This window comes from Perissodus microlepis, chromosome 3 (assembly GCF_051167445.1).
Source record: "Perissodus microlepis isolate ML-2025 ecotype Zambia chromosome 3, ASM5116744v1, whole genome shotgun sequence".
NCBI classification, from domain to species: Eukaryota; Metazoa; Chordata; class Actinopteri; order Cichliformes; family Cichlidae; genus Perissodus; species Perissodus microlepis.
In genome coordinates, this window is record NC_140463.1 from 40,724,724 (window position 1) to 40,739,954 (window position 15,231).

Consider the following 15,231-nt stretch of genomic DNA (forward strand, 5'->3'; position numbering starts at 1 on the left):
GGAGTTTAAAGAATTGGGGTCTTTTGGTGCTATGAAGCTGCAGGGTGACAAAAACGTGGATGATGACAGAGCAGATAAAGAGAAGTGACAAATATAAAAAAGGAGACAAAGTGAGAACGAAAGGGAGAGGTCTCTAATGCTTTATTACCTCCTGTCTCGTCTTTCATTTGAAGCCAGCTTTGACTGACAGATTGAGGAGGGGAGCTGTTTATTTCAGTAGCTCGGGGTGTAAAAGCAAAAAGAAGGACGCCACACTCCAAAAGAAAAAACTTTTAATCAAGGGCAACACTTCACACATAAACACACATGTGTGCTTGTGCGTGTGTGTGTCTCCTTTTATTATATTGATCTCACTCTCCTTCTTAATATTGGCTGCTTTTCAGGAAGTGCTAACCCTCCACTAGCAAATCAGTGCCGCTCTCGCTTGTTGACTGCCTGGAGGCTTTTTTAGCCGAACAGATGGCTTCTTAGTGAATGAGAAATGACATTCATGTGAAATGTTACAGGAAACAGACACAGACTGACTGGATGAGGGAGTCTGGATTCAAGGCGGGGGGACGTGAAAATGTCTGTGATTCAGTTACAAGCAGATGTCAGCATGTTGGGGTCTTTTTTTTTCCCATGCCACACAGACGGACACCCAGATGAGCTCTAAGTGGAAAACCATGTCAACGCCGAGCGCCATTTATAAAAGTGACTGGACGTAGTCCCACCCACTATAACAAGAAAGAAAATGATTGTTCTTGTTTTAATCATTTAGACGACAGCTGCCAAATTGGCCGTCGTGTTCCTTCAAACTCCATTTGTGGTCCTCGCAAGATTTTCCTCCAGGAATGCTTTCTTCTACGTAATTTGTGGAGTATATCACCAATTTGAAATTACCTCTAAATAGAAAACAAACAAATCTTTTTGTACTTTAGATTGTTTGCATTGCCTGTTCTGTATTTTTCTAACGTCTGCCAGTGTCACCTGCCCTCCCTGCATAATAATAGAGGGTGTGTGCTATTATTCACTCCTCTCTATCGTTCTAATTTCTAAGTAAGAAATGCACAAAGGAATGCTACTTGTTCTCTTATGGCGGCGTTCGTAGATTTGAAGCACAACATGTTCGTGACATGGTGATATGGCTTTTCACTGAAGGGGAAGTAATGCAGTATTTCTGTGAAACATGCGTGCAGACGCAGCCACGGGCTCTCTTGTTTGGTTTCATTATCAGAAGTGATGCTGCTTTCAGTCTTATCTGTTCTGCGGTGTACACATTTATTTATAGACCAGGTGAAGTTAGTTAACTTTAGATATTGACATACATACACGGGAAGTGATCTGACATCACTTCCTGTATTGCAGCCACAGAAGTTGTTCTGAAGAAAGCTTTTAAATTAGAATTCAGATGCTACTGTGAACCATCGTAATTCGCTGGAACTTTAATGTCATACAGTTGTAATATTCACTATCTATACTATACGTTCCTTAAATGCTGCTTTCTTTAATTCCATTGTGGGAGCTTTTGAGGGTTTGTGAAGTGCATAAATTGTATAAAATTGCAGGAAATGAACAGGCAGCGTAAAAATAAATGGCAAACAATGTAAACATAGTAAACTGTGAGGGATTTCAGACAGACTGTAGCAGGCTTTACTGCGTCAGTTAGCTGACTTTTCTGTGCTTGGGCTGCTGCTGCACTATGTTTTAGTGCCATCTTATCTTGCAGTCAGGGCTCAAACATCAGGTATTGTATTATTGTATTGTCAACCACATTTAACTCACTGATTCAGCATATTTACAGAAAGGCTACAGGTGTTGTGTTCAGTGCCGTTCACAAGGAAACTTCAAGATGTGGACTGGGCAGTCCAGAGGCTTTCCAAACATTTTTCTGAGCCTAAGACCACTGAATATTCAAGTGATTCACATGATTTTTTTTAAAGAAATAGATGTGTGCTTAGCTGGAGATTCGACATTTGAAAACAAACTTTTCATTTAAACCAGACATAAATGATGGTCATTTAAGTTTAACTCTTAATATAAGAAAAAGAAGTGCAAATTCAACAAAACATCTGATTTTTTTACATGATAAATGTGTAAGATTACAGAAGATGTTCTGGTAACTCATTGCCCAGACTATCCTGTATTCATAATAATGCTCTTTTTTGTTTCACCCATATACCCATTGTTACCAAACAGAAATTTCTAAAGTAAATTGTGGAAAAAAAGGAACATTTTTGTCATTTATCTATTACTTAGCTATTTGTTGTGCTATTAATGGCAATGTGATAGGTCTTTGTCAATAGAAAAAGCTGTAACAACTATGAAAATACAGTTAACAGTTCAAAAACTCATGCACTCCTTCATGTTTTCCAAAGCATTCTAACGGGCTGAATTGCAGTCTTTGCTGGGCCGATTATGGCCCCCAGGCTTTATGTTGGACACCTTTTCTTTAGATTTTAGGTGCTAGGTGTCGAGTTTGACAGTAAATGTGTGTATATAGGTGATAAATACAGTTTCTCATATTATAAAGCCACGTCTGCCCTATGAACAAACATGGGAGTTGGCTCTGTTGTTGTCATTAGTCATGATTCATTAATTGTTTAATTGTGCAAGTGCAGTGAGTAATGCACATTATCTGTTTTGCTCTTGTTAGTTTGTTTGAGGTTAAATTAACACCACATGCTGCACTCATTAGCATTTATCTGTCATCTGATTTGTCATCTGTGGTGCAATGGCGCTTCTTTATTTGAGGCGTGCTTTTGTGTTCCTGTGTTTTTGATTGGGACGTCGAAACCAATCGCCGGCCCCGCCTTCTTTGGAGGCGAAGCCGTGTCTTTCTTCGTGAGGCTAAAAAAGGGTGGCATTGGAGGACTTGCTAAATCACACAAACACACACAATCTCTCACCAGTACTCAAAAGAAGTTCAGCACACAGCTGTGCTCTTTCCTCTCAGCAGCTGGGACATCAGTACACACACACACACACACACACACACACACACACACACGCTTTGTCCTAGAGCTGAAAGAGTGGGAGGGAGAGTGACTGAGTGAGAGAGCAAACAAGAGCTGGAACACAATTTAAAAGCTTCGGGGATTTGATTCATTTGATAGTTTTTAGATTAAGGAGAGAATTATGGCTGATATTACACACCATGTATTATGTAGAAGATGATTCAGTTATGTATTATACATTATGATTATGCATAATTTAGTTTGTTGTATTTCCTCCTCTGCAGTGGATTTGCGTTTGAACGAGGACGGCGTTTAAAAAGGAGGCAAACAGCAGGTTGTTTCCAGAGAGCTGCAAGGAAGGACGGAAGAGTTGGAAGATGCCTTTGTTGTAAACAGTATATCACTGCAGAGAGAGAAGGGCAAAAAAATGGCGGTAAACATCGAGTGAAAAGAACGTGAAAAAGTCTCAGAGAGATTAGGAATTAATCTGCTGCTCTGATTGTGTAAGAGGACAGTGTGAAACAAGGGTTGCGCTCATCTCTCCCCTCCTATTCTCATCCCTCCATACCTTTATCTCTTTAGAACTTCTTGCTGGGAATATGGTGTTTGCTTAATCTCATCCTGTCAACCATTTGTTTCCACAGTTACATGGGTCAAGGAGGCAGCGAACAGATGTATTTTTTTTCCAAGCCCTGTTTTCTGAGTGTGTCTTTCCAAATTCATTTAGATCCTGTTATTGACATATATCGCCCTCTCTCACCCCCTCTGTCTGACAGACACCATCCTGGGTTCGGAGACTTTCGGGGATGTGGCAAACTTCAGCACCTTCTTGCTGGACCGCTCGTCGGGCATGCTGTTCCTGGGTGCCAGGGATGCCATACTGGCTGTAGACACCAAGAAGCTCAATGAAAAAAACCCATTAAAGGTAGGCGTAGTGCCAGTGTGTGAGTAACCAGGCAGCAGCGTTAAACCACTGAATACAGGGTGTATGAAAAAGAATCTATATGTGTGACCCGTTGCATACGTCCATATAATAGTCAAACTTGTCCCATACTTGTGTTAGCTTGTCTGGAGTCACTGCAGTTACTGTTGTTATGCTACCTACCAGCAAACAAGTGAAACTCTTTCTAACAGTGCGACAGCGGTGTACAGCTGTGGATTTAAAGCATTAAATGTATTTTGTGTTGTATTTTGGTGCTCTCTGCCAAAGCATGTATTATGGTATTATCTTTGTGTATAAGAAAACTGACAGACTTACTACGTCTGTGTATCTTCTTTCTTCCTGCAGATTATTTGGGATGTCTCAGACGACAAGAGGAAGTCATGTGAGGGAAAGGGAAAGACAGAGGTGAGAACAGTGCATGTGTGCTGCTTGTGTGTTATTTTTGTCTATTTCAGCCAAACTGGTGGTAATGCAAAATTGTAGTACTGTCTTAAATCTTGCTATTCTGAAATGTGGCTTTGACTTCCATTATTGCTGTTTGAAACCCAAGAACAGACTGGAAAACACAGCCAGCACTGAAACTTCTACTTCCTGCAGGAACTCAGCTCAGTCGTACCCAGATAAAATCTAATGAACCATTTGAATGTCCATGAACTACGCTGATTGTTTCTAAAATTAATTGAGTCGCTATGTAAATGAGAATATCTGGCTTAACTATTTTACGAAGATTGCTGGATAAACATAAACACAGTGGACTAGAAGGTATTAATAATAAGCTATGACGAATCCCAACCTTTGCAACTGAGGAGACAATGCATTTACCAGATATACCAATAATATGTATAGGAGTCCATTTATACTCCACCCATATATACATGAATGGTGCACATGACTAAGCGCATGGTCCTCGATTGAAGCTGTAAAGATTTTGATGCATGCAACAAAGCCTAGGTCTTCATTAAGAGAAACCAATATAGACAAAGAGGAGGTTACTGCTTATATATATATATATATTTAAAAATCACCAAACACTTAAATGTCACATGTCTCTGCTTTTATTTTGTGCTGTGCTGTACATTTGTGTGTCTTTGTGTGTGCTTTACAAACCTGTGCTGTTGGGCATTGGATGGGAAGTTCTGGGACTTATGCCAATGCCCCAGTAGGGGTGTGTGTGTGTGTCTGTGTGTGCTCGCGTGCATGTGCGTATATAAAGAGAGAGAGAGATAGAGATGAAAAACCAGAAAGAAGTGGATGTGGACTCACAGATGTCCAGTAATTGACTACGGAAACTGATTAACTAGAGCGCACTATCCACTCAAGCTGTACATGTCAGCATGTTACTCTGCTCTGACCAAACTGCTCGCAGAAACACACACTTGATCTACATTTCTTGTACCTGGCTGATTTATTGGTTTAAACAAAAAGTAACAGACTGAAACAGATCTTTTGCTGGCATAGTGGAGTGTGCAGCCTGAGAAAAACACAAAAGATTTCCTTAAATGACTGGATAATGCTCCAAATTGAATCAGACCAGAAGAAAATCTCTCAAATCAAAAATAAACAAAACCAGTGGAAGGTCAGCGGTTCAAAAGAGAAGGAAGTGCAATTAGTTTTGACCTGTTTTTTCGTAATCATCATCAGCACAGTTTGCTGTTTTCTACTGTAAGGAGGTGATAGACTGATAAAGCCAGGAAAGGGTTGTTTTTTTCTACAAAGGCATTGATTACAAGAATATACGTGAGTCAGATGGTTTAAAAAAGTGGGGCAGGGGGCGCAGGAGGGAAGTCGAACCAATAGAGAGAGAGGAAGTGCAGGGGAGAATAAATGAAGATTGCAGAGACAAGACAATAGACTCAACAAGAGAGTAACTGCCCGTGTGTGTGTGTGTGTGTGTGTGAATCATGTGAAAACTGCAGACTCAGAGACAAATAAGGACACGTTAGTAATAGTTTACTCCTATCAGCAGGACATTACTAACTACAGGATTACAGGAAAAGACGTTGATATATGATAAAAGATCTTACTTGAGTTTAATTCTGTCATCACATTCATCATAAGGTGTAAGAAAAAGCTTTAGCAAGTAGTGGGTGTGCATGTATACAGTCATCATACTTTACTAGTTATTGCTTCACTGATACTAAAATCTTAAATGCTTCTTGGGATTTTTTGGTTTGTAAGTTTGAATCTTTTCCTTTGTAACCCCCAACACCCCAACATGTCACAACACATGGCTTCCTCTTCCTGAGCCAAGTTCTCCTGAAGTTCTTTCCTGTGAAAAGGAAGTTTTTCCTTCCTGCTCTTGCCGAGTCCTTACTCATAATTAGTTGTCTGGTTGTCTCTGTTATTGTAGGGTCTTTACCTTACAATATAAAGCACCTTAAAGAACTACAATTGAGTTAAATTGTAAGAACCTTACAGAAATGCCCTCTTAATAAAGAAAATTGGGGGAAATGCAATAACGTCTCTTCATTGCTGGGTGGGTAACACATACTTGGAAAGACCAAAAAAGCAGCGGGCATCTAGCTGATGCTGATGAGACTGGCTATGAGCCAAATAAGGAAATGAACTGAATGGAGCTTAAAACCAAAACATTCAGCTGAAAGACACTAAAACTGCACTAATGTGCCATCTTCAGGTTCAGAGGGAGTTTTTTTCTCCTCACTGTCACCAAGTTCTTGCTCAAAGTGGATCGTTGGAGATTCCGTTACTGTTTATAACCCTATAATATAGAGTGGCTTGAGATGACTATTGTTTCAATCTGGTGCTATATAATTCAAATTAAATCAAATTAAGCTGAGGCTTTGAGGGAAAGACGAAAACAACCCCTGTCAATCAATATTTACTTAATTTACTTCAGGTACTACAGTAGCATCACTGTATATGCTGCACTGTCACAACTGTTGTGGAAGTGCTTGCAAGGAGAAAGTCTGCAGAAGAGAAGCAGTGAGAAAAGTGCTGGACAGAAAGAGATAATGGAGGGTCAGCGCGGAGCATGAGGTCAGGAGAAAAAAGTTGGACCATGTCCACTCACACACATACATCAGTAATTACCGGGAGATTGCTTTGAGCAGGTAAATGTCAGCAAGCATGAAAAGCTTTTAGATGTTTAGGTGGCAGGACTTTTTATTTCTGCGATGCGCACCGAAGTCATTAAAGTTTTTACTATGAAAGATGTATAATTGGAGGCCATTTTAATCAAGAGTACAAAAGAATTCAATAAAATCAAACAGAATAGAATAGAGCCATTCGAGCCACCCCATGCCAGATTGTGAATGAAGCTTATTAGTATGAATGGGGTTAATTTGGGGCCAATGAAATAGCTAATCCCAGGCTGATCCCTTTGTTACCAGCCTGAGCTCCACTTCTGTCTTTCTCTCGTTCTCTCTATCTCTCGCTCTCTTTTTTGGCTCTCTGTCCAACTCACGTGGAGCCGTACCAGCATGGAGGGAAGGGGAGGGCTGGGGAGGGCTGGTTTGAGTGACACGATCTGTGCATCAGAGAGGATCAGGTCTCTGGGGAGGTGAATCAGGCCTGGAGCTCATCCAGGATGGCACACACACACACACACACACACACACACACACACACACACACACACACACACACACACACACACACACACACAGAGCTTAGTAGAAATTGCTTACGTCATGGTTTCTTGGTAACTGGCATGGGACAGTGAGGGTGTTTTTCCATAACAGCTTTTGATGTGTGACAATAAGGAAAGAAAAATAAAGTTTGCTCAAATATATGTGTAATCTGGTGTCATGCATGAAAGTGGATGATCTCAAGTTTCATGCCTGTGTGTGTGTGTGTGTGTGAGGCCTCGGCTGATAGCAGTGGGAATCTCAGGTGTCACCTCCAGCAGCGAGGCATCTCCAATTTCCCGTTTTGTTGTTCAAAACTGAACTCTTCCCTTTAAACTCTTTAAAACTGCTCATGAAGAAAACACCTTTTTGTCTCAAAATTCAAAACATTTTTGAAAATCATTAATCATTTGGTGTTCAGCAACAAGAAGAACAAAAAAAGGCAGAAAGTTAATGTATATTTATAACAAAACTTATTCATATATCAGTGTAGACAAAGACTATTTTATCATATAACATACCTATTGCCCTTTTTCACTGAGTGAAATCATTCTTAATCCAATGTGAATTTAACTTTTATTAAACATGTGTAATTATGAACATATTTGCTGTATGTCCTGATTGTTAAACCGAGCTTAAAATGGAAACGGTATCTTGCCTTCTATGTTGCCTTTATTTTTTACTGTTTGTCCCCCCCTGCAGGGCGACTGCAGGAACTACATCCGACTGTTGGAGTTCCTGGGAGATGGTCGCATCTATGTGTGCGGCACCTATGCTTTCGACCCTCAGTGTGCCTTCTTGGTGAGTGCGTCCATGCGCTTGTAGTTTAGCGACTGATGCATGATGATGACCTCTGACCCCGCTCAAACAGACAGACATACAGACAGGCGAGCCACAATATGGTTACATAATGGGTTTGAGTTTGCACATGCAGCATTAATGAGTGCAGATGGATCTCCCACACTTGTACCCATAATGCGTTTATACACCACCTGCAGTGAGGTCTAAAGACTTTTCCAGGCTTCAGCAACACCTTCTCTCAGTAACTATTTTTAGGAGTGTAGCTGTTCCCCAAATCCACAAATTAAAATTTAACTGATGTGAAAACAGATGATTCTAAAAAAAAGAGAGAGAGAGGACATGACATAATCATTTGATCATGACTGAATTGTGAAATAAAAATAAACCTCATTATTGTGATGCATCATAATATACTGCAGTTGCACCTTGAATATCTGTTGACAGTATTATACCTTTAAAGAAGAGGCTAAATTGGGGAACACATTCATTCACAGACTTGGAAATAGACCAACATTTTAATAGCAACTGTGGAGTGCAAAAGCAAGATTAAAGAGATACTCGATTCTTTTTGTGGGTGTCTGAACATGTCATGATATTGCATTTGTATTTTCTTTTGCATATTACTAAGCCTTTTAAGCACAGGAGATCATAATGAATGAATTATGAATGAAGCAGTGTAAGTTACCAAAAAGCAATCTGTACGAGATCAGACAGAAAAGCCTGTAATTAATTAGGAAATATAAGTCCTTTGTTTCTCTTCTCTGCAGAATGCCACTACCTTTACTCTGGAAGAAGTTGATGGAGTGGTGAGGATGGAGTCAGGGAAGGGAAAGTGTCCTTTTGAGCCTAGTCAGCATTACACATCTATTATGGCAGGTAAGTACCACTGTGTGTGATTGACTGATTAAGTTTCCTGGTCAAAATGAAATTTTTAAACAAGAGTTTTTAAGCTCTCCTGATATCTTTATATAAAATAAACGTTGTCCTTTCTCTCATTTTTTTTGCCTTTTAGATGGTCTCCTTTACACAGCAGCTACCAGCAACTTCCTGGGAACACTCTTCGACATCTCCCGGGCAACGGGCCCTGAGCAGGAGCGCATCCGAACTGAACGATCCATCAACTGGCTCAGCGGTAAGAGACACATTTGCCCACAGTCACACATGCTGACCCCACACTTTCCCACAAGGATAATTAGAACTGTGTGTCTGCGGGTGTTTTTTCTCTCAGACCCAGAATTTGTCAGCTCCGCTTTCATAGAGCAGTCTGCAGGAAACCCGACAGGAGACGATGACAAAATCTACTTCTTCTTTAACGAGGTGGCCAAAGAATATGACTTCTACACCAAAGTCAAAGTACCCAGGGTGGCCCGGGTCTGCAAGGTAACCCACTGTCTTGACTTAATCATTGATCCCTATATATGATTGAATCCCTGTTAAGATTAACTCTGTCTGTTCAGTCTGATGTGGGAGGGATGAAGACTCTGCAGCGACGCTGGACCACCTTTCTCAAGGCTCAGCTGGTGTGCGAGGACAAGCCCAGCGGCCAGCGCTATAACGTCCTAACTGATGTTTTCACCATGCAACATATTCCAGGCGACCCCAGCAGCACACACTTCTATGGACTGTTCACCTCCCAGTGGTAAGCCAAAGAGTAACCAGGGGCAAGAGGCCAGGCATTGGTCATACGAGATATTGTAACACTGGAAATGTAGTTTCTTGCTGTTGTCTTCTGCTGTTGTAGACAAATATAGATGATCTATCAGTGGATATGGTGCAATACAGGCTCATTCACAGTTTTCAATTGCATGATATAAAAAGTATAAATAAGCATGAAGCTGTTTACTTGCTGTAGCTTCATGCTTATTTTCCAAAAAAAAGATGTGATTTTATTCTTTTTAAAAAATGAACTTTTCCCTTTCATACTTAGCATCATGCTAAACATTTTTTTCCCTTTCTCACAGGGAGCAAGTAGACCTGTCGGCCGTGTGTGTTTTCAGCCTGTCTGACATCAGCAAAGTGTTGGATGGTCCATTTAAAGAGCTGAAGAAAAGCTGCGACAACTGGATCAATCATGAGCCGATCCCCTCACCGCGGCCTGGCCAGGTATTAAACTGTACTTTCACATTTTCGATGATTTACACTGCTTTCCTGAATCAAAATATGGCAGCCCGCAAACATCACTGATGATTTATGGTTGTTGTAGAAGATGTTACAATCTAAATAATGCTTGGTTTACACTGAACATCCTTTTTAAAGTTCAGAAAGGAGGAGACATTATGTGAATTTCTCTAGTGGATGTTTTGGAATCATTTCCTTGATCCAAGGCGTAACTTGTTTGGTCCAATATTTTTTTATCCTGCCAAAAATACTTGATCTGTTTGGCATTTAAAACTGAGGTTAAATGATGTTTGTTCTCTTCTATTAGCAACGTGTCCTTCTGGATATGATCCAAAGATACTCTTTTACTCTGACCTTTTCCCAAAATGTCAGCGTAACACTTAAAAACACAGTTCCTTTAATCTGTGAGAAGTTAGTGAATATGTTTGGTGTACATATATTTATTTTAACAGTTATATTTAACAGGGTGGCACACATGTTCAAACGTACAGCCATCTGTTTATCTTAATTTTAGCCATCTATTCAAGATGATTTCAAGTATATGCTGATTTTCAATCCACAAATCTTCATCCAGTGCATTTATAATGTGAACTCTGATGTATAGACTTTATAACATTTGGTTTTGCAAGAGTTCTCAGCTGTATATATTAAAAAATAACAGATGAAAATAAATTCCAGGTTAAATTTATACCTTAGTTATTTCTATAAACATGATATCTTCACATTTTAAAGGAGGCACATATGAAATATTGTGAAGCCCTCTGGAAGTTCAAACTTTAAATGTACCATGCATGCATTTTATTTGACTTTACTACCATAAAATACTAAGACACACCCTTTCCTTTCTTTATAATAGTGTTTAAACAGTGCATTAAAGGCGGAGGGCTTTGAGTCCTCCCTAAAACTTCCTGACAAGGTGCTGACATTTGTGAGAGACCACCCTCTGATGGAGAACAGTGTGACTGCAGCATCCCTGCTGGTTCGAAAGGGAATCAGTTACACCAAACTGGCTGTAACTCTGAAGGACGGCAGCGAGGAGCGGAGGGCAGCAGTGCTGTATCTAGGAACAGGTGAGAGATCAGACAATAGAGACGACAGAAGGATATAGAAATTGTAGTGCATTTAAAATTGTAGTTAATGGAGACAGCTCCCTAAAGCTGAACTAAGATAAAGATAAAGATGATGGTCCTGAAAACTGAAGTCAATGCAAAATTGATAAAAACCTAAACTTTCACAAGTTGTATTAGAAGTTGTGACTCAAGTGAGAAATAATTAAATAAATAAAAATAACAAAAATGTGTTGCAGACCGTGGGGAGCTCCACCAGGTGGCAGTAGTGGGCCAGAATGTCACCTTACTGCAGGAGACTCCCCTGTTCACATCACAGGAACCTGTTACCAATATATTACTGCACAAGGTAGAGCGCACGTGTACATATACATACTATAAGCACAGCCGTGCTTCGTTCCATTTCTCAGCGATTCTGCAACTGTTCTCCGTGTTTCCAGGGCCACGCTCTGGTGGGCAGCCCTCTGTCTCTGGCTCGTGTCCAAGCTGAAGGCTGCGCTCTGTATCGCAGCTGTGAGGTGTGCGCCAGAGCCAGAGGACTGGGCTGTGTGTGGAGCACAAAGGAGGAAGCCTGCAAGCAAACAACAGAAGAGTGAGTACTACAGGAATATCACAATGAATTGGAAATTTTCCAGAAAAATGGAAATGAAAGGCAGGCAGCAGCTGTATAAGGTTATAAAATACCACAGTGACCCATTTTTATTCCAGCAGTACTTTCGTGTACCAATGTTTTCCTAAGGAAAAAAATGGAAATGTAATACAGAAAATTGAGCTATATGTAAGAAGTGTTCATAAAAATACACTTTACACCAAAGACAAAAGCTGAAGTCAGTTCAGCTGCTAAAATGACTTTTTTATTAACTGTTATAATTTTGCCCTTGTGTGCAGGCCCGGTCCCGGTGATGTGGTAGACGCTGCCTTAAAAAAGTGTAATGTAGCAGAAGGTAAGTTTATACTTTCATTTCAGATAACGTGATCGTCGCTGTCCAGTGTGTTTGTGAGTGAAAATGCCTCTGCTGTTGTTAATCAGCTATTCGCTGTCTCCGTTCTCGCCCTCCGCTCCAGGTCGCTGCAATCCGTCGCCCCAAGTGCTGCAAGTGTTCCGGGGCCTGCGCCTCTTGTTGTCGTGCGTCCAGCTGTCCCCTCGGCCCTGTAGCTGGGAGTATCCTCTCCACAGACACACCAGGCAGCACAACTCTGACCTGGAGGTGGTTGTCACTGACGACAATCTGGGAAAATATGTCTGCACGTGCCAGGTATGAAGCTACGAAGCAGAGCTGTGTTTGCTTTCCTTTTGTCTTTTTTTGTTGTTTTTGCTATTTTTTTGAAAATAAGGACTTTTTTTTTGTCTGTGCTATTTCTCTCATCTAGGAGGGGGGGCCGGCAGTCAGAGACCCCACCCCTTGCCGCAGAGCAGCCTATTACCTGACACTAGAAGCTCCCAGTGTCGAAAAAGTATCAACATCCGAAGGTCGTCATATCCTGGCCTTGTACATATTTGCCATCTTACTAGTTTTAAGTTTTGTCGCCGTCCTTATCTTCTTTGTGAAACGGCGGTGTGGGATTGCCCGCAACCTGCCAGATAATTCGTTGTCATCGGGAAAGGGGCGGGACTTGCTGGGTTCCTCGGCCACTCCTCAATCCCCCAGCAGCTCCAGCCTTTTCTCGGATGGATTCCGGATGGCGGAAAAACGAAACGGGACGGCGACTTCGACCACAACAACCACGCTCCTTAGCAACCATGGAAACGGTGGGCACAGTTACAGCGACACTCTGATAAGCAGCAACTCCAGCAATGGCCATGGGAATTCTCTGTACGCCAACTGCAACACAAGCGGCAGCGGGAGGAGGCTTGGCCCTGAATTTCTATCACCAGATATGCTGGACAGAAGGACGGGGGAGCGGGAGAGAGTGAGGTCTGAGGGGGGAGAGAGAGAGTCAGGGGAGGTGGAAGAGGTGGAGGAGGGTCTGAGGGATGGGTTGGGGGAAGGAATGAAAAGACTAGAAGAGGAGATCTCCAGCTTTACCATGTTTAAATCACCAGCACCGCTGGCTAGGTGTGAAGAAAGTTCGATATGAAAATGTTCGATACCATTTTGCATCCTCCAAAAAACCTGAAAACTACTGGAATCAGTGCAAAGTGGCTACTGCCAAATGCCTTTGAATACGAGCTGTGATGTGAGAGAGACTTCAGAGATTTATGAGAAATATAACTTTATGTCCAAGCATGTGAGAGAGACCTGTTATGCACAGAGAGAGCTGCAGGACAGAAATCATATGACAGTGTTGGTATAGACTTCTAATAATGAGTAACTCAGGATGAGAGCTGTTGCCGATGTACATATAAATGTAAATATGAGCAGTGTGAACAGGTGATAATGGACTTGAAACTGAGTGATTACATAATTCTAATATTACAAAGAATCAAAGATGAAACGTCTACATCTGTAGACATGGAAAAGCCATATTGTCTTTCTCCTTAACCTTTGTTGTTGTTTGCTCTCATTTGCTTCTCCTGGAAAGGAAAAGTGCACTTCTCTCTCACCGCCTCTCTCTCTTTCTCTTGCTGTCTGTGCTTCTCTTTCTCACACACACCACTTGAATCCCAAAACTCGATGGGTTCAAAGGCACCAAAGGACTGCTGAGCCATAGACTGCCCGGTCAGACTGCACCGGTCCTGGGCCTCAAACAGAGAAACGTCACTGACAGAGATTTAGAACCATAAATTCACTGAGGAGCCTTCACATGGACTGCAGTGACTGTGACGGGGCTGTCCCTCTCTGCTCTGCCGAAGATGTGCAGAGGCTGATAGGTTCAAGGTCCGTCAGACTTGTGTCACTGTGGAAAAGTGTAGTTGCAGAGAAGACGCGAGAAACTGAATGCTGCTTTCTGTCACTGCTCAGATTCACCATCACTGAGACAGAAGTCGTTCAAAGGATATGAAATTCATTTCAGTCTCTAGGAATGGACCTTATAGACTCAAAGACACCATCACCTCATGTTGTGAGTGTGGATTTTAACATAAAGTGTATTGTTTTGTCACGTTGTTTTGTAATAAAACATTTAAAAAGTTATTATCCTGTTGCCGTACTGTCTGCTAAAAGCCTGGATGTGGGGACATGTAACAAATAGTGACGTGTCCTTCTTTTGAATGCACAAAGCAGCTTCTGTGCCTCATGTCTGTGTAACTGTCTTCACCGTAGTGTGTATGTGGTCCTGTTTGTGTCTATGACTGAGTGTGGGTACGTTGGTACATGAAATACATGGATTATATTACACCGTTGCAAATGCATCCTTTCATTTTTCAGTTCTTGAACTATACAGTGATGAGCAGTAAAGTTCATCAATTTCCCACGTGTCTGCTGTAGAGCTTTGACTTCCAATTAATTTTCAAGGCACCACTGTATAATTCCACTATTCACTCTCACATTCACACACTGGTGGAGGCAAGCTACAGTTGTAGCCACAGCTGCCCTGGGGCAGACAGACTGACTGACTGACTGAACGACCAGGACAGAGTGCCCAAGGATCGAACCGGCGACCTTCCGGTTACAGATGCGCTTCCCAACCCCCTGAACCACGGTCGCCCCAAGGTTTCAAAATGCTGTACAAACAGTACAGAAATAGAGTTCAGAAATCCAAAGAATCCAAAACACATGAGAACAAGATCATAGACAACAAGAGACAACTCGACAAAGTGCAATGGGCGACTGAGACAATATATTACATAAAAAGGTGACTATAGAGACACCCAGGAGACACAGTTGAAAAACTTAATA

General features: G+C 41.5%; 1 protein-coding gene across 1 annotated transcript in view; it reads left to right on the forward strand.

Moving 5' to 3' along the window:
• The window catches only part of sema4f (sema domain, immunoglobulin domain (Ig), transmembrane domain (TM) and short cytoplasmic domain, (semaphorin) 4F), a 56,182-nt gene extending 41,656 nt beyond the window's left edge, over positions 1–14,526 (forward strand). The window contains exons 2-15 of the mRNA XM_084924459.1: positions 3,713–3,861; positions 4,225–4,284; positions 8,169–8,267; positions 9,035–9,143; positions 9,280–9,399; positions 9,496–9,647; positions 9,725–9,906; positions 10,229–10,370; positions 11,242–11,455; positions 11,692–11,801; positions 11,893–12,044; positions 12,341–12,396; positions 12,518–12,708; positions 12,824–14,526. Of these exons, the coding sequence (XP_084780585.1) occupies positions 3,713–3,861; positions 4,225–4,284; positions 8,169–8,267; positions 9,035–9,143; positions 9,280–9,399; positions 9,496–9,647; positions 9,725–9,906; positions 10,229–10,370; positions 11,242–11,455; positions 11,692–11,801; positions 11,893–12,044; positions 12,341–12,396; positions 12,518–12,708; positions 12,824–13,531 (2,444 nt within the window). The 3' untranslated portion in view covers positions 13,532–14,526. The remainder of the gene's footprint in view (positions 1–3,712; positions 3,862–4,224; positions 4,285–8,168; positions 8,268–9,034; positions 9,144–9,279; positions 9,400–9,495; positions 9,648–9,724; positions 9,907–10,228; positions 10,371–11,241; positions 11,456–11,691; positions 11,802–11,892; positions 12,045–12,340; positions 12,397–12,517; positions 12,709–12,823) is intronic.
• Positions 14,527–15,231: the final 705 nt, after the last annotated feature.